This window comes from Lynx canadensis, chromosome E2 (genome assembly GCF_007474595.2).
Source record: "Lynx canadensis isolate LIC74 chromosome E2, mLynCan4.pri.v2, whole genome shotgun sequence".
Lineage (NCBI taxonomy): Eukaryota > Metazoa > Chordata > Mammalia > Carnivora > Felidae > Lynx > Lynx canadensis.
This window is the reverse complement of record NC_044317.1, coordinates 27,035,660-27,057,631: the sequence shown is the minus strand read 5'-3', so window position 1 is coordinate 27,057,631 and position 21,972 is coordinate 27,035,660. Positions and strand designations below refer to the sequence as shown.

Here is a 21,972-nt window from a genome sequence, read left to right as displayed (position 1 = left end):
GCTGAAAGGATCTTTCTAGCAAGCCTTGTTCACGTCTGTGCTCACCTCTGCCCGGCCCGTGGCAGGTGCTCAGGAAATGTTAGCTCAGTGAGGACACAGAGACATGGTCCTCAAGCTTTATCATGTCAATGGTGGCTTGGGAGCAAGGTGGCCTCAGTAACATGGTGGCGATGGGACTCCCTTCCGGGACTCCTTAGGACTGTGAATTACAGCCCAGGAAGAAGACTGTGGCTCACCCGTTTCCCACGCCATCGTAAACCCAGTGAGTGGAGCCGATGCCCTGATAGGCTGACGCCCAGTAATACAGACATGAGTTCAAATGCAGACTGTAGAGCAGGTAAGCCGTGGTCCTGATCACCCTGTGAAAGAAGGAAAAGCATGAACACAGTGGCAGGAAGGGCAGCCATGACACCTCACCCCAAGGGTAGGACTGCTGGGAACAAGTCCACCTTCACCTCCCCCAACGCCCACCTCAGACATCGCCCTGTTGGAGCTTCACAGCCCTGCCCCACTGCCTAACAGGATGAATATCTGGCTGCGGGGACCCAGCCAGTGGCCAGACTGCACCAAGCGGATGGTCTTTTGAGACTGCGCCAGCTAAGGCCAGTGGTGTGTGAACAGCCAGCTGTCAAGGCCGGGGGCTGGAATGACCCCGAATTCCATGTGCAGACAGTTCTGGGGGAGTGAAGGACCAGACGGGGATGTACCCTTGGAGAGGGGCAGAGAAGGGACAGATGTGTGCAGAGAAGTGCCACTCCGTGAGCAATGTGGGGAAGCTTTGTCCCTGAGCGTGGCCTGGCCAGTCTTGTGCCCCGTTCTCAGACATCCAAGAGGTGGCCACCATTCCCCCATGTTTGAGCTAGATTTCAGGGCTCAGTTCCCTGAGCTGAGACCAAAATGAGGCCCAGCTCCCTGGAAACACGGGTGAGCCATGCATCTGAACCTACGTGTGCCCTCCTCACAATTGGGGGAAACGGGACATTCCTGGTTCTCTAAAAAAAAAAAAAAAAAAAACAAACATCCCTTCAGAGAAGGGCCAGGAAAAGGCCTGGCTTCCGGTAGTGCTGGGGCCTGCACAGCTAGGGGGGCTTGAAAGGAGAAGAAATGTGGGTAGAGAATGCCTAGCTCTATCGTTGCTGCAAAAGGCCTGTGTCGTGTGTGTGTGTGTGTGTGTGTGTGTGTGTGTGTGTGTAGGGCATCTCACCTGTAAATGTAGGCTTTGCTGAGGATGGATTCCAGGCGGCTGTTAAACTCGAAGAAGGCCATGTACTGGGAAGAAGGCAAAACATCAGGACAGCCCGTGTGTGGGGGTAGCCCTTTACTCTCCTGGTCTGTTCCCCAGAACAGAGGGCTGTCTCTGCAGCACCCCCCCCCCCAGAGGAGGGCAGAGAGTGAGCATTCAAAACCAGGGGTCCTCAGCCCTTTGAGGGGTGGGGGTGAAGAACTCCATGTACCAGTTTGCTGGAAACAATAGCCCCTCTTCCCCTAGAAATCACACCCAGTCATGCTCTCACAGTCTGCATGGGGGTCAGGGGACTCCCAGACTTCTGAAGCCTGCCATGAAATTTTTAGGGATACACGCATCTCAGGTTAAGGACCCTGTTTTCAACATTTACTTATAAAGGAAGACATTTTATAAAGAAACAGCATCTCTAACGCCCCTGACTTAGATCCTTCAAAGACTTGTTTATAACAATAAAAGTGTAATAGTAACTGCTCTTCTTTACTGAGCACCTTCGACGACTGCACTTTATATGCATCACCTTTTTTACTTATTGGTATGTGTTGTCATTCTCCTTTTACAGAGAGGAAGTTGGTACTTAGAGAAGTTGAGCCACCGGGCCAAAGCACACAGCTGCTGGGTGACAGTCAGGATTTGAACCCAGATCATACTCAAAGCCGCAAGCTCCCTCCCTTACGCTACACTGCACACATGTTGTTTGACATTGGAAAATGGCAGTGAGGGAAATTCCCTGAGGGATGTGCTGGTCATCCTCCGGGTGGTCATTCCAGTGTCCCTCTGGAGTCTGCACTGGATGCAGGGGGCTGTGGGCTTGGATCTCTCTCCCTTTAGGCTCAGAGTTTTGTCCGCAGTCGTGGTAAACATCAGGCAGCCGAGTGACGCACGCTCACAACCACCGTGCGAACCCAGGGATGGATCCCGCTGCCACATGTGGAGGAAAACTTGACTTGTGGATCCAGCCTTCCTTGCTCTGGTGTCGAGCTCTAAAGCAACCTGCCTCTGCAGCCCCAGGGGGCTGGCATGTGTCAGCGAGGACTGGTGCCACTTCCACTTTCCTCCTGCCTCTTGGCAGCCGGGAAGCTCAGTAGCGGCATCCGTGCTCGATCCCAGCAAGATGTGCTTTCTTTTCATCAGAGGACTTGCACGCTTCCTATTTTCCTCTGCCCTGTTCCAAGTTACTGAGGTCATTGTGTTTGCCTCTTCTGTAAATTCCCTCATTACTGTTTTGGGGAAGAGGCCATAGTATCACGTAAGGAGAGAGCTGAATTTAATGGGTCTGCCAGGAAAACCCATTTGGGGATCCCAAGTGCTCTGGCTGTCTACCCCGGTCACATTAAAGGACAGCGACCAGGTCTCTACTTTACCTTGTGTCACCTTCACTGGGACACAGGGCCCTTTGCCCCAGTGGCGGAAGGGACGGCTGTAATGACCCTGAGCAACAACCAAGGAAACAGGTATAGGGCTGCAGATCCAAACCCACCCTGGGCACTTCCTGGCTCCTGTGCCCTTGGGCAAGTCACTCAAGCTTTTCAAGCTTCAGTGCTCCCATCTTTCAGATGCAGGCCCTCATAAAGCGGAAGTTCCTCTGTTGTGTTTCTGTAATTACTGAAAGCATAGACGGTGGAGATAGGCTGCCTGGGTTCGAACCCGGATGCCATTCCTTCCTACCTGTGTGACCTACAAGCAAGTTATGTAACCTCTCTGGTGAAATACTGGTACTAACAACACTCACCTCATGGGGTTGAGGCGTAAGTACTTCTAAAGTTCCACGACAATACCTAACACGCAGCACAACTAAGAAGCTCTAACCATTGTAAGGAAATTCCCATCTCCCCTCGGACCACCCTGGTTTCCTCCCCCGACCCCCAGCCCCCTCCCTGGTGCCGCTCAGGGCAGACATTAAGATGTCAGTGCCGGCGCAGAGCACGGAGGGGCTGAAGGCCTTGGATGGGAAGCCTACCTTCAAACAGCGGGGCAAGCGCAGGAGGGAATTCACACCGAACTTCAAGTAGAGAAAGTCCAAGGGCAGGAGGCAGAGCACGTCCATCTGCAATCCCAGTGGGACAGCACAGGGTGTATAAAACAGGCAGCCCCAGGGTTTGGGGCTAGGTGAGTGACAGGGTCTCTACCTTCAGTGGGAAGGTGAGGTCAGACTGCCCCAGGAAGGGACGGAGAGCACTCCGCCACCAAGCCCATTTGCCTGCCCTGAGCGATCCTGGTGGGAATCGCGTCACACAAGCCCCAAAGCATCCAGGGCCCCCACAAACCACCTTCCAAGACCCACTGGGATCTGCACTCCTGGCACATACCTTGAAGCGACGAGATTTCAGGTAGTTATTGCGCATCTCCTTCTTGTCCGTCTGAAAGAAATGGAATGTTGACCATGAAATGGCCTGAGACCTTAATCTCTGACCCCATGGGAGCAGCTTGGAAATGCCTGCAGAGCCTCCAGCTTTCCTCTCAGAGAAGCCGCTGGGAGCTCCCGTGAAAGCCTCGGCGTCTGCAGGTAGGGAGGTGGAGGCTCCCAGAAGGAGGGAGTTGTCCAAGGTCACCCAGCTAGACTCCCATTTCCTAGCTGGAAAGTCAGTATCAGGCTTATTGTCTTAGCATGTTGGTCCTAACTGGACCATTTGCAACCCTGTTTACCGAGAAACTGGCAACTGCTTGGATCAGGCCTGGAAAAAGACTGCCCATGGAATTCTTTTTCCTCTAAATCGTTTAAGAGACACAACCCTAACCTGCCTGCACACAGAGGAGCAGGCACCACCAGTGTGGCATTTTGGAAAGTGACCTGCACAGGGAGACAGGGACTGGGCCCCCTGCCTTCGCCAAGTCAGAATCGGGACTCAGTTTCCTCCCCGGTAATGGGGCCTGCGCCAGCGCACAGGGTCTCAAGCAGGTTCAGACGGCATGCTCTTTGCAGGACCCCCAGGAAATGTCATTTGCCAGCAGTTCTAGGCTCTGAGCAATCTGCGTACATCATCTCAATCCACCCTCACAGCAACGCTATGGGGTGGGAACAGTTACTACCCCCATTTTACAGATGAGGAAACTGAGGCTCAAAGGGGTGCTTCAGCTGGTTGTGGTAGAGCTGGGATCTGAACCAGGTCCACCTGAAGGTCATTTTCTGGTCCGCTTCTCCATCTTTAATTCTATCGGGTGGTCCAGTAACCACTTCACCCATGAGCAGTATTTGAAGCATGTGATTTGAACAAGCATGGGTGGACGTTTCTGAGATCTTGTTCATCTATCTCGTCTACCACAGCAGCAGGGGGCAGGCCTTCTCCTGAGGCCCCGGCCGCCCCCTCCACCTGCCCGGGACTCACAATGATGTCTCCCCCTCTGACAAACTGCAGGCGCAGCTGGAACACGGTGATGTCCAGGAAGTAGATGAGGTCACACAGATAATCCATCGCCAACCAGAGGTGGATGTTGTTTGGCGTCTGGTAGGGGAAGGCCCAGCGCACGGGAATCAGCCAGCAGTTCCAATTCCACGCCAGCACCACGAAGAACAGCCACAGGATGTACATCAGGTCTGCAGGGGAGTGAGGGGGCAGGAACGTGCTAGAATGTCAGTTGGAGAAGGGCTCCTCACAGTAGGTTCAGGGTGGGACTTCTCCCTTTCCACTTGTATATTCTCACAAGTACTAGATGTGGTGCTTCTGTAACTGGTGTGTGTGTGTGTGTGTGTGTGTGTGTGTGTGTGTATGTGTGTAAAACTATTTTGATTTAAACATAAATCACTGCTAGGCCCTAATAAATCAGAGTACTCAGTGAGGGGGAAGGGGGAATATAGGGGCATTATTTCATAATACGCAGCTAACTAGAAAATACTTTTGCTCTCATTCTTGTTGAAAATTTTCCAAAAATGTATTTTCTGCTTGTAAATACACCATAGTAAATAATGCATAGAAGATGGACACATGGACACATGAACAGGTGGATGGATGGATGGATGGATAGATACCGTAGGTCACCCGGTCACTTTAGAGGCCCAGTGGACACCAGGGTTGGAGTCCTGCGCCCACATGACTTCTTGTGTGACCTTGGGAAAGTCTGTCTCAGGCACCTGCCTGCCTCTCCAGGGAACTCAGCTAAGAAAGGCCAGGAGACTCTTTGTAAACTGTAAAGTGCTGCGCCACAGGAAGGGTTGTCATTCCTGAGGAATAGCACATGGGCTGAAAGGGAAGTGAGGGGAAGTCACTTTAGATGTCAGAGGAACTTCTGCCCTTCTCTGCTTAGAGCAGCAGCTCCAAGAAGGAGCCAGCAAGAGCAAAGTAGAGAGTAGACTTGGCTAAGAGTCAGGGCTCCTGGGTCTGCCACTAATTAGTTGTGCCTCAGTCTCCTTGTCTGTAAGGTGGGTGTGATCGTAGGTTCCTATTTCAGGGGCTTTTTGTTTGTTTCTGGCCTGCCCTTGCCCTTGTCCCTCCCCCCCTCCTCCCTCCTGTTCTCCTGCCCTCACACAGTACGTGGTGGCAGTTCCCGGGCACACCCAAGACTCACTGGTCAGCGGGTCAATGCTCTGGGGAAACTTGTACGTCCTCCAGGGGCGGCGCTTGAACTTGCAGCAGAGCATGTCACAATAGTGTTCCTCTTCCTCCGCCTGTCCCGCTTCGGTGGGTTTTACCGCCGGGGCCGACTCTGGGGCTTTCTTGGCTGGAGCTGTGCAATGACACCACTGACCATCTACCCCAGCCCTGAGGCTCAGGCAGAGGATGCAGAGAGAAAGCTCCCAACCACAGACTCCGGGACTGGAGCCGAGGGGACCCTGTCCCCACCCCACAGCCTGCTGTCAGCTCCGCGTGCAACAAACTGCACAGCTCCTGATCAGGGCACCCTGGGCACCCGCCCAGACTCTCTTACCAGCTACCAGTCTGGAACTGCCTCCCAGGAGCTGCCCAGAATGAGGTGTTTCTGGGCAGGCTGGATGTTTCCACCAGGTGTCTAGGCATCTGTGTTTAGACCCCCTTGGGTCCCTCTGGAGGGTTGGGGGCATTTAATACCCCCAGCCTCCTGCCACCCGGAGCCAGAGACTAGAGAAATCTTGCTCTGGGTTTTTCAGAGCAGGAACCTCAGCTCTTACATCTCTGAAACCAGACACTGAATGAGGCCAAGTCTCCCTGTGCATCGAAGGTAATGTCATTGGTGACCCAGGGATTGACTTTTGTTAAGTGCAATGTGCCTTTCTAGCATTTGGACTGGAGTCAGGCCCTGTGAGGTCCATCATTGGCACCCTGAGTTCTGAGGCACAGTCCTCCTTTTGGAAGACCTGGAAAACCTCCCTGGCAAGAGAGTTCTCACTCCTCCTGAAATCTTGAAAACAGGAAACTTTCAGGTAGCCCCAAGAGAATACTGCAGCTGAGGCCTCTGAAAAAGAAGACTGGTTCCAGAGTGGGTTGTGGACACTATCTGAGTATAAGGCCATGAGATGCATCCCAGGCTGAACCACCTGCCTACCAATGGGAAAGGGGCAGTGAAGGTACTTGCCCTGTGGGAGGGGAGCCAAGTACAACTGGATCATCGGACAGAACTGTGACCTTACTCCCTCCCCTGGGTACATAGCTGAACCTGTATATAAGGACTCAAAATTCCAGACAGTGGGGATCTGGGCTTCTCTTGAGCAGCCCAACCATTCCCTGGGGCCACCCTCACCATGAGTTTACAAGAGGGGCCTGTTTCTGGCTGAGTGAGCCATCCCAGCTCTGGACTCACAGGGCTTGGGGCTCTCCTCATCAGACGTGACATCGGGGTCGATGAGCTTCTCCTTCACCTTCTCTGTCCGCTCCTTGAAAAGCTTCACCAGCTCCTGGAGCCGGTCGTTGATGATGGCGCTGTTCTGGCTGGCTGTGGAGGTTGCGCGGTCCTGGCCACTGTGGAAACACCACCCAAAGCTGAGTGGGCTGAACGGGACGGGACCCCTGTGCCTCTGGGCGAGAACTGAACAGCATCTGTATCCCACCTGGCCTGGAGGAGGTAAAGACTGCCCCCAGCTTCCCTATGACATCAGAAACATCGAATCCACTTTAATGGCTCCGGGGAGGAAATTCAGTCTGGGGCTACCCCCCAAGTGCCCAGCTTCTAGAGAATGTACCACGCAGGGTCTGCCTCAGATGAGCAGTTCTGAGAAAAGTTTGATTCCACTCGTGATTGAGGGGGAAACTCTTAGAACTCAGGTCAGGGCTGTTAACCAGTTTGGGGCTCACATGAGATTCGTGTCTGGGACAGATCAAAGAGGGGACAGGGCTACTTTTTTAGGCGTAGGAAATATTGGCAGAAAAAATGGTGCAGATACATTAGATATCCTTTTAATTTACAGGAATTTAAACTGTATGCACTTGCAGCAAGAGAGACAGAGAGACAGGCAGAGAGGGAATGAATGTGAGCGAGTCTGCCTGACGCCCCCCTCGGGTGATCGGGTGAGGCAAGCACCCTGGCTGAGTTGAGACAGGCTGTGAATCGGCTGTAGCCTCACTGTGACCATCTTGCTGAGTTGAGTGTAATACGAGTGTTTTCACCTCTATTTGTTTTCATACACTGAGGCCCCGGAACTCAAGCCAGCTACTCCCCTTGTGCTCCCTGGAGGAAGCAGGCTGGAGACAGGCAGTGTGAGGGTCCTGACAATAGACAGCATGCAGGTATGGTGGAGACACTGGTTGCTTGCCAACACCTGCTCTCTCCCATGGAGAGTAGTCGCTGGAACGTAGACACCCGGCCAGGGACTGCATTTCCCACGTGTGGCCAGGCGAGCTCCCATTGGGGGGATGTGATGCGCATACTACATGGGTCTCCTGGACCTCTTGTGTGGTGCTCTCCCCTTCTAGGGGTGACCAGCAGGGTCTTGGAAGCCACATGAAGGTGGCAAAACTGCTGTCGGCAGGGTCCCTAAATGACTGCATGGGGGTTTCAGGTCCACTGACCTGAAACATGTGTCTAGTGACATGATTATGATTTCTGAGACATCTTGTTACTTATGCCACTGAATCTGTAGGGTCTATTTGTTACAGCAGCTTAGCCTACCTAGCTAATACATGGATCTCCACATTGAACTTCTTAAGAGACCTCAAGAATAATTTTTATTATTATACCTGGTTTCTGCCTTGTTTTCTGATACTAAACTCTAACCCTACCCCTACCCTACTGTGTAACATGTGACTCCATACTAAAATGGACCACTGAACTCTGGATGAGGTTTGGGGTTTTTTTTCCTGCTTCTTTAACTTTTCTGAACTTTCCACAACTCTGTGAAACCAACTCCATAAAATTGTGGGTGGGAAAAAAAAAAGGCTGGAAGAGAAGCCCAGTGCCTCCTGTGGCGTTTCCAGGAGCTGTGGTGGGACAGGCTGGAGATTCCAGGCCAGAGCCTGGGACCAGGGTACTCACCATCAACTAGACAACTCAGATTCTTCAGGAAAACATCTCCCATTGTCCCAGTCCTTGAAATAGTTAGATGTCAGAGACCCAGGTCCCAATGCCCTTACCATGGCCTCTAAACATTGTCCCACAGGTCAGTGCATCCAAATCACCTGGAGGCTTGTGAAGATGTGAATCCCCCAGGGCACACTGTCTGAGGTTCTGATCCAGCAGATCTGGCCAGGGTCTGGGAATCTGTATTTTTAACAAGCTCCTTGTGTTCAGACTCCTGGAGGTCCCTGTGGTCCTTGCTGTACCTGCTAACCCTCTCAGGGGTTTCCTGCCAGCAGCCAACCTCTCCTTTACAATGAGGTGTCTGTGCAGAGACACCTGCCTCTCTGGGTACTGCTGGCTGTGAACACAGCTGGGACCAGAGTCCGAGTGCATTCTGCAGATTTTCCCCAAGTCTTAGGCCAGCCAGGAGCAGCCAGGACAGGAGACCCAGCCCTGTCTTACTGCTCAGAAGCCACTGGCAAAGCTATCGTGGAGGGTTTTAAAAATGTCCATACTCACTTCCTCTTGCTTGCTCATCCCCACCCAGACTTCCAACTCTGTGAAACCCCGGACTCACTCAGTGCCCTGCGGACTGGACGGGTCTGACCAGGCGACCATGGGAGACTCAGCTGGCGACAGTGCCTTGAGCTCTTCAGCCTCATCATCCTGGGAGGGCGGCCCCTTCCTGCAAGGACATGGAAATGGAAGGGGCCTTCGGCAAGGGCAGGGGTCACAGGGGGAAGTGACTGACTTTGACCCCTGCAGATCACCCAGAGCTCAACCCTGGGAATGGAATGGGGAGGAGGTGGTTGGTGCTGCCAAAGTGTCCCCACTTGCCTGCAGGGAGACAAAAAGGGAGAGGAGAGGGGAGCAGCCACTCTCTGGACCTCAGTCCCCGCATCTGTTCAATGGCCTAGTGTAAAAGTAACAACACTGACTTGGTATCAGGCAAACCCGAGCTTGCCTCCCAGTCCTGCCTCCTACCAGTGTGTGACCTCAGCAAGTTACTTAAACTCTCTGAACCACCTCAGTTTCCCCCTCTGTAAAATGGGACTAGATCTACCCAACTCAATGAGATACTTAGCACTCAGTGGGGCCTCAGCTTAAATGTTCTTCTGCCCTCCCATTCCAGTCGACAGTCACAGTGTCCCCAGCACATCCCCGGCGTTCTCTCTCATACCACCTTTTCAGCTGCCAGAGAAGGCCTTAACTCTCCTGGAAGCCCCACCTCCCTCCCTTCGCAGCTGGGTCACCAGCCAGAACAGTAAACATCCATGGTCCATGGAGTCTGGTCTCCAGCCCATGGAGTGACCTGGAGCGAGCCCCAGGCTCCAGGCTCCCTGTCTGAGGAAGGAAGACTAAATCGTCCCCGGGCCCCCCTGTCATTCAGTCCAAGTTTGCCACAGGGCACTGCATTTGGAGCCACTGGAGTCCCGGCTGATGGTGTCTGGGTTTGAATCTACCTGTCATTCTTCCCATCCTCAACCACTGCAACTCAGATTCCAGAGGCTTCTAGAGGGATACGGACGGAGGGGTGTGCAGTACTTGCCTTTATTTCAGAAGGCTCTGAAACTATCCCATTACCTTCTGCCAGCTCACTGAGGATGACAACACTCATGGATTCACCTCTTTCACACTCTAATTAAAATTCACACCCGATAAGACAAAGGCCAGAATTTGCACAGGTGGGACCCAAATTCAGTTCTCCTGTGCCAAGGAGAGCACATGCTGCACAAGACCCCAGAGTGTGGATCTCAGGCTCCCCCAGTCCTGCCTTGTGCACAGCACCTGGCATGAGTCAGCTTATTGAATTCTTCCAGCAATCTAGTAGACAGGTGGTACGCTTATCCCCACCTTATAGTAGGAACATGGAGAACTAGGAATGTTACATGGCTTGCCTTAAGCTTCACATCGGTAAATGGTGAGCTGGGACTCACCCCAAACCAAGACTAAGCTGTGAGGCAGGGCCTTGCCTGTGCGCCCCTCCGGCAGGGTCTGTGGTTTCCATGGCTTTTTGGTGCCTGTTGGTTGCACAATGCTCATTCCACCCTTGACCAGACGCAGCCCCACTGGCCTCTCAAGTCAGGTATCAGAATTCTCCCCTCTCGGGGCCAACTCAGGCAGAGACTCCCCTGGTTTCTCGCAATCATATTCAATTTAGTGCTCTCTGGATCTTGTTTGTTTATTCAATTCCCTGTTAATTGTCTATCTCAGCCCCAGCAGAATGTCAGCTCCATGATAGCAGGCCCCAGTCAGGCTTCTCCTTGATGCATCCCCAAAACCCAGAACAGAGTCTGACTCATAAAGATGTTCAGTAAATGTTTGTGAATGAATGATTGAGTGAGTGAGTGAATGATAGGGACAAGAGGAGCCTCACAGGCCCAGCTCATAAACAGAAGGCAGGGGGCTTAGATTCTATCCCCAAGTGAGCCTAGTCCCCTCTCTGTTCCCAGGTATCCAACCCCCAATCCAGCCTGTATAAAGGGAACAGAGGGAGGTAGACCACATGTCTGCAACAATGTTGGCTCTATTTCTTCTGCTATCTGTGTTCTGCACATGGCTCAATGAGTGAAACATGAGGATTGATGGGATGGTGAGCTGTGTTCCAAGGCGTTATGAGATCGTGACTCTTTTCTTTACATTAAAATCAGAGAGCCCTCAATTGGTCACATCTAGCCATCTTTCTTATGGCAGGTTTTTACCTTAGCTGAGAAATTTACTCAAGGACCCATGGGTGAGAGCAAGATTAACCAAGAAAAAGGAACTGTCTCCCAATCCAGCCACTGCAGGAGAAGCACGGGCAGCCCCCTGTAGCTTAAATGCAGTTGTTCACAAAGCACTGTACTGCACTTCACAGTTTGCCTACAGCTGAATGCAAGACCTCTCTCAGTTACCTGGCTCAGGTTGTTCAAAACCAACTCTAATCATGCAACAAATTTCTATCAAGAAGCATAAAGACGTGCGCAACCTTGACCAGGATTCCCACTTTTGAGAAAGGAGCCCCAGGACACAGAGAAGAAGCCCACATAGATGTTCAGAGCCCCATATGGGCAGTACCTAACAAGAGGTATTTGTTAAGTCTGTTCTGGCACAAGGAGCAGGAGGAATGTCACATAGTAACCATAAATGAGTGCTAGGGAGACAGCCTAACACTATGGAAAAGGGGTTACTAAATGAGACGTGGTCTCAAATGAGATGTGATCCAAATCACCCCTTCAGATGAAACCACGCAAAAGCACGGGCCCACAAACAAGATATGGAAGAGAAGGAAGCAAAATGAAATCACCTTCTAGTGCAGTCGTACTATGGATGCTTGTTTTTCTAGCGTGTTTTGGTATCTCCATTCCATTATTTTGATACTAAAACGAGGGGGTGGAAATTAGCCTTGTTACATTAATTACCCCCTCTAACTTACAGTTGAGGGTACTTGGGAGAGGACTTCCTTGGAGAACTCTTTATAGAGTCCGAAGCCAGGGATTAGGACCCAGAAGTGGGGCCATAGTCCTAGTTCTGACACCAACTCGCTGAGTGACTTTGTGCCCGCTGCTTTCCCACTCTGGCCTCAGTCTCCCCATCTGCCAAATGGACAGATGGCACAGTGCAGTGAAAAGCCCAAGCGAAGCATAAAAGGTGACCTTTGCGTCCCTGCGGCAGATCCCGGGACCGTAAGGGTGTCCAATTTGGCAGGAGAAGGTGGTGGCAGCTCGGGTGAGGGAGGGTTCTCCAAGATGACGGGGTGGCCGTCAGTATCGGCATCTTCCACCTGCACTTCCGGGTGCTCTTCTGTAGCAGGCACTTGGAGAGAAGAAGGAGAAGACAGTCAGAGAGAGAGAGAGAGAGCCAGGTCCCAAGGGCCTTGCTGTGTTCTTGAATAAAGGCACAGAAAGCACGTTTGGAGGGGCCTCTGGCAGCCTCACCTCCCAACAGGGCCCACAGGAGAGCTCCATGCAGGGGGTCCAAGAATGCAGAGCCCAGGGGCCTCTGAGGGCTTTGGCCACCCCAAACACCAGCCCAGCAGCTGCAAAAGAAGCCAGGACACCATAGAAGGCACAGAAGCTCTTGAGCGCTGCCTGGAGTCCAACTCTCCAAAGCTCAGACTGCTTAGAAAGCATCGAGGACCTGGGATTTGGTGGGGAGGTTGGGGGGCGGGGAGTTGGGTGGCGGCACCCAGAGAGGGCATGGGGAGGCCAGGAGAGCCCAAGTCCCAGGGCTTGGCCTAGCACAGCCTCAGCTGCTTCCCCTCCTGGGCTTCAGTTTCCCCATCCCAAGGTAGGGGTGATAAAGGCACATGGCCTCACACTCTTGAAGGGCCTCAAATGGAGATGTTTGGAAATTCCTTACAATCAAGGATAACAGTTTGTCCTTATAGTGTATGCTACCCCTGTTTGGAAATCCGTTTTGGTATGTCCTTGTTTCTGTACAGGCCAGGAGCCCCTGAAATTCAGCACCCCAACCCCTCTCTTGACCTCTGAGAGGCCTCGTGCCATGTCTCACATCCCCAGAACCGGTCCTCCCTGTCCAGTCTGGGTGTGGCCCTACCTCAGGCTTCATCACCCACCCGGAGACTGTGAGGACAGGTCTACCTGAGGTGAAGCCCAGAGGATGCTGAGGGGCTGAGATGGTGTGTCCCTTCCCCACCACCCCTGGGTCGGACCACTCAATGGCAGCCCCACAAGCCTGGGCACCAGCAAGGCAGGTGCATACCACCCAAAGTGGAGAGAGGTTGCATGTCGAAACGCTTGGATGACTTTCTTTTTAAATGGCCACCATGGGAAAAGCCAGCACTTGTGGAATTTGGCAGACAGAACCTATTCTTTCTTTTTTAATGTTTATTGATTTTTGAGAGAGAGAAAGAGTGCATGCATGAGCAGGGGAGGGGCAGAGAGAGAGGGGGACCGAGGATACAAAGCAGGGTTGTGCTGACAGCAGCGAGCCCGATGCAGGGCTCAAACTCACGAACGATGAGATCATGAGCCAAAATCAGATGCTCAACCAACTGAGCCATCCAGGTGCCCCAAATTTGGCGGAGGGGACCTAAGCAAGACAGTTGGCACTTGTTCCACTAAAGCCTTAAATGAAGCCCTCAGAGGAAGAGGATGAGCCAGAATGAAGAAGTTTTTAAAAACTCAAGGAAGAAGTTTTGCCAGACTAACAAGAGATACTCCAGGCTATGGAAAGCAGAAGAGAGCACGAGGAGAGGCCTCGCCCTGCTTCCCTGCAGACCTCTAGAGGTGAGCTGGGCATGGGGCAAGGTATGGGGGGCAGCCAGGACCAGGGCAGTCTGTCAGGGATGACGAGGGCCCCAGATTGCCTCCAGCATGGCACCTGGGCCGCAGAAAGTGCCCTGGCCTGGGCATCCGCAACGCTGTCTCGGGGAGCGTGGGAGGGGGCAGATGCTCCCCTACCCCTGCCTCACCCTGAGAAGGACTCTGCACCCTCAGTGGGCCCCGGGAAAGGAGGGGAAACCCCTAACCTTAGTGTTTCATTTTTATAGAATAATATTATTTAAAAATAGAAAGAATAATATGGTATGATTAAATTGGTGTAGAGAAGAGTAATATTTACTATGAAGCTCTTCCTATGTGCCTGCCAGGCATTTGTTCTAGTAAACTCTTAGTGTTTATATATGTATATATATACATATATACATATATATATATATATATATGTAAGTTTATTTATTTATTTTGAGAAAGAGAGAGAGAGAGCACAAGTAGGGGAGGAACAGGGAGAGGTGGGGAGACAGAGAATCCCAAGCAGGCTCCACACTGTCAGCACAGGGCCTGATGCAGGGCTCAAACCCACGAACCGTGAAATCATGGCCTGAGCCAAAATCAAGAGTCAGATGCTTAACCCACTGAGCCACCCAGGTGCCCCACTGCTTTATATACATTAATTCTTTTCTCCTTCCTGGCCATTCTGGGAGGCCCTTGTTATCACCATCCCCACTTTGTGGATATACCGAAGCACAGAGAGGTTAAGAAACCCGCTGCCGAGCCAGGATTTGGACCCAGGCAGCCTGGCTCTAGCTCTTAGATTCTTACTTCCTCCTGAGGTCGGTGACCAGCACACACATACAGGCCTCTGTTTAAACAAAACCCCACCCCGTGCCAAGCAGCATCATTGAGATGGGAATAATGTTCTTGCTACACCCTGCCATGTCTTGTCTGCAGCATCTAAAATCATCACAGGTGTCACCACAGCTGGATCAGTCCACTGTTCCAACGTGTCAGGGGGGACTATTTCCCCAAGTTTGGGGATGGGACCAGGGAGGACACAAGATGACTTGGGATGGCACAGACGAGGCAGAGGAAATGGAGAATGAAGACATCCCTCCCATTTCAATACTCTCGAGATCCTGAATGCACAGAGAGGAAGTCTCAGATTGGGGCTCCCATGGCCTTAACCCCTCTCTGACACATCCTAACTCCCGTCTGCGGCAAAGAGAGTGGGCCTCAGCTGTGAGTCCTCAGCCCACAGATCTATCGACTACAACTATCAACACGACTCTGTTTTCAGGTCACTCGTGGTTATTTCTATTTACACCTTCTATTGATGGCAAGCAGTGCTGGTTTCCCGTTGGAATAGTAATGTAAAGGTTCCTGATTAAATAGACTTAATTAAATTTTTAAAAAATGAATCCACTGCAAGAAAATTATCAAGCCAATAAAAGTAGAATTGGCACAGAATATAGCAAACACTGAGAAGGGATCCGTCGGGGGTGGGGGAAAGATGGAGGATGGTTTGGAGTGAGTAGATGTCGGTCTTTCCTGGGGGGTGTCATCCCTGGCGGTGGGGATGGTCTGCGTGCCACCTCACCTCCACTCTCTGTCCATCACAAGCCAGGAAGAGAGAGGGACAGTGGTGGATCTAGTCTCATGAAATGTCCAGTTCTACCTGTCTACTGACCTCATAGGTGCCCTTGCACAGTATCATCCAAAAATAAACAAATGAAAAGGGAAAGTGGGCAGGTCTGGCTTGAGTTAAGGCAGAAAGTGACAGGGGTTGGTCCAGAGGCGCCAGGACGTCCCTGAGTACTCTGTCATCAGGAAGCAAGCCACGGGAGCCCAGCCCAAAGGCCATTGCAGGAACCTCATCACAATTAAACAGATCCAGACAGGCCCTCCTTCTTTGCTGGCCCCTAAGGATGCCTCTCCTCCCGGTCTGCCTGCAGACACCTGGGGGCCTCTCCTTTCCTGAAATGGAATTTGCTAGGCAGATATCAACAACCCTCAGAAAGTCCAGCTCCCAGAAAATCCTCAAGCTCAGTAGAATTCTGTCTGAAATGGGCCCCCACATTCCTTTTATGCCCCATCCCCCTCAATTTATTCTCTTCCTCTACTCAGGTCTCCTGGCCTAGAGATCTTAGTAACTTGTTTAAACTAGGCTGTGATTGACTACCTGTAAAAAAAAAAAATACACGATGATCTACAGAATGCAAAGTTTAACCCAAAGAAATGAATTGCTAATTGTGGGATTTTAGGCACAGAGATAAGGGGACTAAATACCCCTTCAGTCACCACAAAGCAAGATGAAGGCAATGATCAACAGGAAAAGAGGGTAGTTTTCCATGAATTGAACTGGTAGTCCCACACCTTGATCATGGCACCCATGCAGGAAAAAGCCCAAGCCATGCGGAAGCACACATCACGGGCACAAGCATGCTGGCTGCACGAGATCACGCTACCTAGGCGACGGATGGATCTCCTGGTCTCCTTGGCGAAGCTGGAGTTGGACAAGGCCGTCCTCCGGGTGATGAGGACAGGGATGCGGGTGATTGAGGGGCGGTAGCTGGGCACATTGGGGAGGTGCTCCGCCAGGGTAGGGGGAGCAAGCCCTGAGGCCATCTGACCAGGTGGCTGGTCCTGGACCAGGAGATTCAGCTCCACATCCTGCCTTGGTTTAGCCATGGTGCTGGGGCCAGAGGGGCTTAGGCAGATGTGGGACCCCGGGCACTGCAACAACGAACACAGGGTCAGAGAAGGCACGTAGGTAGGCTCCTACCCTCCAGTGCCAACTCACACCAGCCCGGTGCCCGCCCGCACTGGTAGCAGCTACACCGAAAGCCTAGAACATCATTCGTGTCCCTGGACCCAACGTCGAAAACATCATCAAGTCATGTGGCTGGTGTACGTGACAGTTCTAAGGGACAGTGCCGAGCCCCCCCCCCCCCAACTTCTTATCTCTCTCTGTTAACCAACCACCAGTAGCATTTCTCACCTCAGACAGAAAAAGTTAAAATCAAAGAATCCAGACCTCCTGGGCTGGCCAAACATTCTTGGCCCAGTAGGATTTTCTATCCCAAAGAAACTCTGGAGCTCAATGAATTTCACTTCCAACCAGAAGCAGGAACTTCTCCTGGGCCTCACATTGGAATCACTTGGGGACATTTGGAAATGTCTGATTTTTAAAATCTCTCCAAATGATTTTGATGTGCAGACATGTTTGAGAACCAGGGCTCAAGGCTATTGCCTCTCAAACACTGATGTGCAAACAAACCACCAGGGATCTTGTTATAACACAGATTCTGGTTCAGCAGGTCTGGGGTGAAGCCTGGGATTCTGTATTTCTAACCAGCTTCCTTGTGACTCCAAAGCTGCCGGTTCCAGGTCCACACTTATGAGTAGCGGCAGACAGATGTCCATGCCTCAGTGTTTCTCAGAGTGTGGTTCCCAGGCCACCTGCTTCCAGATGACCGGGGGGAGGGGGCGGAACAAGCCCCACAGAACCTGAGTCTGCACCCGGGTGACCCTGGTCTTATTCATCCACGTGGGCTGCAGACTTAGTAGGTTTCCTACGGATAATGTGTTGAAGTTAATAGAAGAAGTTTTTCAAAGACCAGGTGGGGAGCAAGTTTGGGACACCTGCGTCCAGTCCCGTGTCAGTCACTGGCTGCCTGGGACACAAGCATCATGGTCCCCGTTATGGCCACCTGCCTCAGTGCCAGCCACGGTGTTGGGGACCTTCGACACACTGTCCGCCTTACTCTGCCCAAATGCCCTGTGAGGTGGGTACTATTATTGCCCTGTCTTTCTTGACTTGGAGCCACAATTAAGAGAGGTCACACACCTGGCTCCGGGTCACACAGCAAGGAAGAGGGAGGAGCCAAGAGTGAAACGCAGGTCTGAGTGGTCCCTCAGCCACGTCCTGAGCACTTGGAGCCTCAGTTTTCTCATCTGTAAAATGGTCTGTCTACCTCACAGGCTGGCTTAAGAAACACGGAGCCTTATGAGGCCAGGGCTCCATGTCCATCTGCCCTAGGCTCCCCAGCCTGGCTATCCTCGGGTCCTCTACACTCTGCCCCACCCTCCCTGGAGTTCTCAGGCTTGGGGTGGGGATGGTAAATAATAGCAAAGTGCTGGGTACAGCCTGGGAATCTTAGCAGGAAAGAAAAGCTCATCAAGACACGTGGAGTCTAGGATGGGCCCTTAGCAAGCCTGGGTCCCGATTCCCACTCAGACATGCTCCGTTGCTGCCAAACCCTCTTTAGATGGCAGTTCAAAGAGCTGCATTCCCAGCGAGGGGTGGCAGGAGGGCTTGACTAGGAGCGGGGTTTCCACAGGCCTCCTGGAGTCCTGGGAGCCTCCGGCAACGCCCTTGGGCCTTTGGAGTACATCACCAAATTCTGCTAATGTGGCCTGAGGTGAGACAGGTGTAGGGATGGAGGGAGAAGGGATGGGTGCCCTTGGCCAGGCCGTCCCCAGCCTGAAAGTGTCCTCAACATTCTGTGCGCCCCACCCCCACCACACACCTACCTTCTGGGCTGGCAGCCACGGCCTCCTCCTGTGGCTCCTGCAAACAGGGAAGTGGAAACAGAAGCTGTGACCATCAACCTTCCTCCCGGCCCTCCCAGACCCTGTTGGGAGATCTGTATTCAAGAGTCTTCATGGGCCCCGATTCCCCTCCTTACCCTGCCTGACCCATCAGGCCCTGCCACCCCACCTTCTGGGGCATCCCGGGAGGTGCCCTCTACTGTGTGGAGAGTAGGGCATACAGGAGCCCTGGGCCCCAACACCTGGATCGGTGACTTATAACAGGGGGCCTTCTCACGCAGCCCTGTGCAGGTGGGCCCAAACAACTAAAGCAGCCACCAACAGCACTCCCCACCTGGGTGCTGCACTCCACAGTATACAACTGTGTGCGACACCCCGGGGAGGGGATGTTAACCCCATTTTACAAAGGTGGCCATTGAGTCCCAGAGTGGGGAGGTGACTTGTCCAGGGTCACACAACCATGTGAGGACTTCGGTGTCCAGGTCCAGCTGCTCCCCACCCACGGGCCCGTCACCCCAGGCCCTTCCTGATACCACTGACCTCCGGCATAAGCAAGGCCTTCCGTACCCACCACCCTGCTCCCCGGTCCAGCGGGCACCTCGCCAGCTGAAACTCCGCCTGTAAACAAAGTAGACAAAGCCCCAGCCCCTTCTGCTGATGCCCACCCAGGCTTCAGAGGTAGTTGGGTACCCGGCCTGGTGTGGCTCCATACCTGGTGGGCGGCCTCCTGGGGCTGGGTCCTGCCTACTCCGCTCGGGTGCTCGCCAGCCTGTGCCACCAGACAGCTATCCAGCAGGACGCTGCGACCGAGGGGGAGGAAAGGGCTAGCGTTAGGAGTGTCAGACATTTCCTGAGCCCTGCTGAGAGCCAGGCCCTGTGTTGGGAGCTGGTACACAAAGATGTCCAAGAATAGGTCCTCACCCTCATGAGGCTCCCCACACGGGACAGGCTGAACACAGTTCTGCCTAGGAAGGAGGCCTGCCTGGAGGAGGTAGCCTCTGAGCTGGACCTCAGGGATGATGAGTTGACCATGAGGAATAGGGAAGGGGGTCCAGGAAGGGGGAATAGCATGTACAAGGAAAAGCGGGGTGGATGGTTTGAGGAACTGTCTTCTGGGTGGGTGTGACCAAAGGGCACAAAGGCATTTCCCCTCTGTGAGTCTCCAGGAAACTTTGGTGACGCAGGCAGGGCAGGGAGTACGAGAAAAGTGAGGCCCAGAGAGGTAATGTGACCCGGCCAAAATCACACTGCAGATTGTCTTATACCACACAAACCTCGAATGCGGGCCCTGGTTCTTTCCATGCCATGAGATCAGAGCCACACTACCGCTGCTGAAGGTTTCAGGGGTCCCTGGCCCAGGCTCCAGGTGTACATGGGTGACAGGGGCCAGGGGTGCAGAGAGGGCTATGGTTAGAGAATCTGTGCTCATCTGAGTCAGCAACCCCACTTGGCTTAGAAAAATCTTCTGATTTTCAAGAGGAGCCTGAACTACATGTTTTAAAGGTAGAATCTCCAATCTTCAAGTGCTGATAATTAATCCAAATTAATATATTCATAGCAATATATAGATAAAAGAGCTTGTCTACAAGCGAAACTGGACCCTTGGATGCCTGTGTGCAGCCTCTGGGTTAAAATGGTGACTCAGAACCAGGAGCCGATGTGACTTTTGTAGTTAGAATTGGATCCTGGTTCCTAGTGGCCCACCCTACCCAACCTCTGTCAGCGAGGGCTCACAGAGGGTGTTCTCTCTGGCATCCAGAAAACCTGGATTCACTACCTTCTCCCCAGAGGGCCAAGCCTCAGCCCTCCTGAAGTGGGTGAGGAGGTGGGGACAGAAGTGCAGCCCCAGTCGGTTTAGAGACCGCAGCAGGAATCAGTCAGCAATCACATTGTCACAGCAGCCCCCATGGGCTGTCGCTCCCCATATCCTCACCCAAACAACCCTGAGAGGCCGGGGTTGTGACTGGTCCTAGCTTAGCAATCAAAGGCACAGAGTGGGCAGATGGCCTGTCCACGGTCACACAGCTGGCACAAGGCAAGCCTGGATAAAACACAAGTGTCTCTGACCCTCAAGGCCATGTCCGTAATACTTGGTTGCCTGCCTCTGCCCCGTGTGACACGGAGGAATAAGTCCAGGGTCCTGAGATCTGAACCCAACTCACTTCATTTCCCTTCATTACATAGCTCTTTCCATCAAAAAGGGGCCTCAACTGTCAGGATCATACTACCCACTCTGCCCAGGAAGAAACAGATTTTCTTAAAGAGATTTGAGTCACAAAAGCAAGGCACATGATGACTTTCACGGGGCCTGGGCACTTTAAGGTTTTGTGGGCTCCTTCCTCCTTAAAAGTAAAATAAAAATTATATTCTGTGACTGCATTTATATGAAGATTCATATGTTCTAACATTCTCTTCCATTGAAAAGTTCATTTTGGTGTCTGATTTTTTAAAAAATTAAAATGCGCTTGAAGGCCCCTAAAAGTATGGTGGGAACTACGCCCTTCCCAGTTCTCCGAACACAGAGGCCCGGGAAGTGAACTACCACAGTCCAGTGAGGTCTTGCTCATTCCAGAATCAGGCCAGGAAATCACTGTATGGCCTTGAACACATCACTGGGAAGCCCTCAGGCTGCCTCTGTTTGCTTATCTGTCAAATAGGGAGGAATTGCCCAGGCTGCACTGCCTGACAGATTTGAGCGAGGTCAGGAGGGCCAGTGAGAGTCTCATGAAAGTCAGAAAAGACTTCCCATATCTGGTGTTGTTCCTGGTCCTCCATCTATCAACACCAACGAGCAATTCCCCTCGTTTCGGCCACCAAGTGTTTGCTTCGGTACCAACTCTGCCCTTGCCGGCAGTGCACCCCTGGACATACAGGGTACTGTCTCCGAGCCCCAGTTCTCCCATCTGTGAAATAGGATTAATAATAGGTGCCCAGACTCTGGCATAGCAAACAAGTGTTACTCAAATGGCAGCTGCTGCCATGATTGTTCTTGCCATGATTGCTACTAACACTAGAGAAGGGAGCGTCCTGCAGGGTTATGAATCACCCACGTGGATTGGGGAGCACCTTGTACAAACATCTCCAGCTATCAAGATACCTAATGAGCCCTACTGTGGCCCTGTCAGGACCACCAGGGGTTGTTTGGGAGCTATGTACCCAAAGCCATGTTGTTCCCGGTCGGCAATGTGCGCAAGGCCCCCTCTTGCCCATCCCAGAAGGAGCAGGCCATCAACTTCTAGAAACTTCCTAAATCCCAGAGATTTCCAAGTGGAGGATCACACAGACTCACTGAGGTGGGCATCCCGGAGAACCTCCCCACCCAGCTATCCAAGTTAAAAGTGCAGGGAGTAGCCAAGAGTTGCCCATCCTGCTCCTCCTCCCCCAAGTCCCCCGGTAGGCTATGCCCCTAAGCTAAGGTCCTCACCAGGCACCCCCACCCTGAAAGAAAGAAGGGGAGCCCTTAGGACAAAGCAGCCACCTACTTGGGTCTCGCTGTCTTGGCCGATAAGAATGCCCATGACGCAGGAGTTCAGCTGGGGGCGATGGTATTCA

At 52.6% G+C, this 21,972-nt stretch overlaps 1 protein-coding gene across 1 annotated transcript in view; it reads right to left on the bottom strand.

Moving 5' to 3' along the window:
- Positions 1–21,972, bottom strand: part of CNGB1 (cyclic nucleotide gated channel subunit beta 1) — a gene marked incomplete at its 3' end in the record, with an annotated part of 63,683 nt that overhangs the window by 22,004 nt on the left and 19,707 nt on the right. The window contains exons 14-24 of the mRNA XM_032591271.1: positions 19,133–19,220; positions 18,403–18,439; positions 12,283–12,442; positions 9,225–9,332; positions 6,956–7,113; positions 5,747–5,905; positions 4,570–4,778; positions 3,553–3,603; positions 3,204–3,290; positions 1,205–1,269; positions 237–359 (exon numbers count right to left, since the gene is read on the bottom strand). Coding sequence (XP_032447162.1) covers positions 237–359; positions 1,205–1,269; positions 3,204–3,290; positions 3,553–3,603; positions 4,570–4,778; positions 5,747–5,905; positions 6,956–7,113; positions 9,225–9,332; positions 12,283–12,442; positions 18,403–18,439; positions 19,133–19,220 — 1,245 coding nt within the window. The remainder of the gene's footprint in view (positions 1–236; positions 360–1,204; positions 1,270–3,203; positions 3,291–3,552; positions 3,604–4,569; positions 4,779–5,746; positions 5,906–6,955; positions 7,114–9,224; positions 9,333–12,282; positions 12,443–18,402; positions 18,440–19,132; positions 19,221–21,972) is intronic.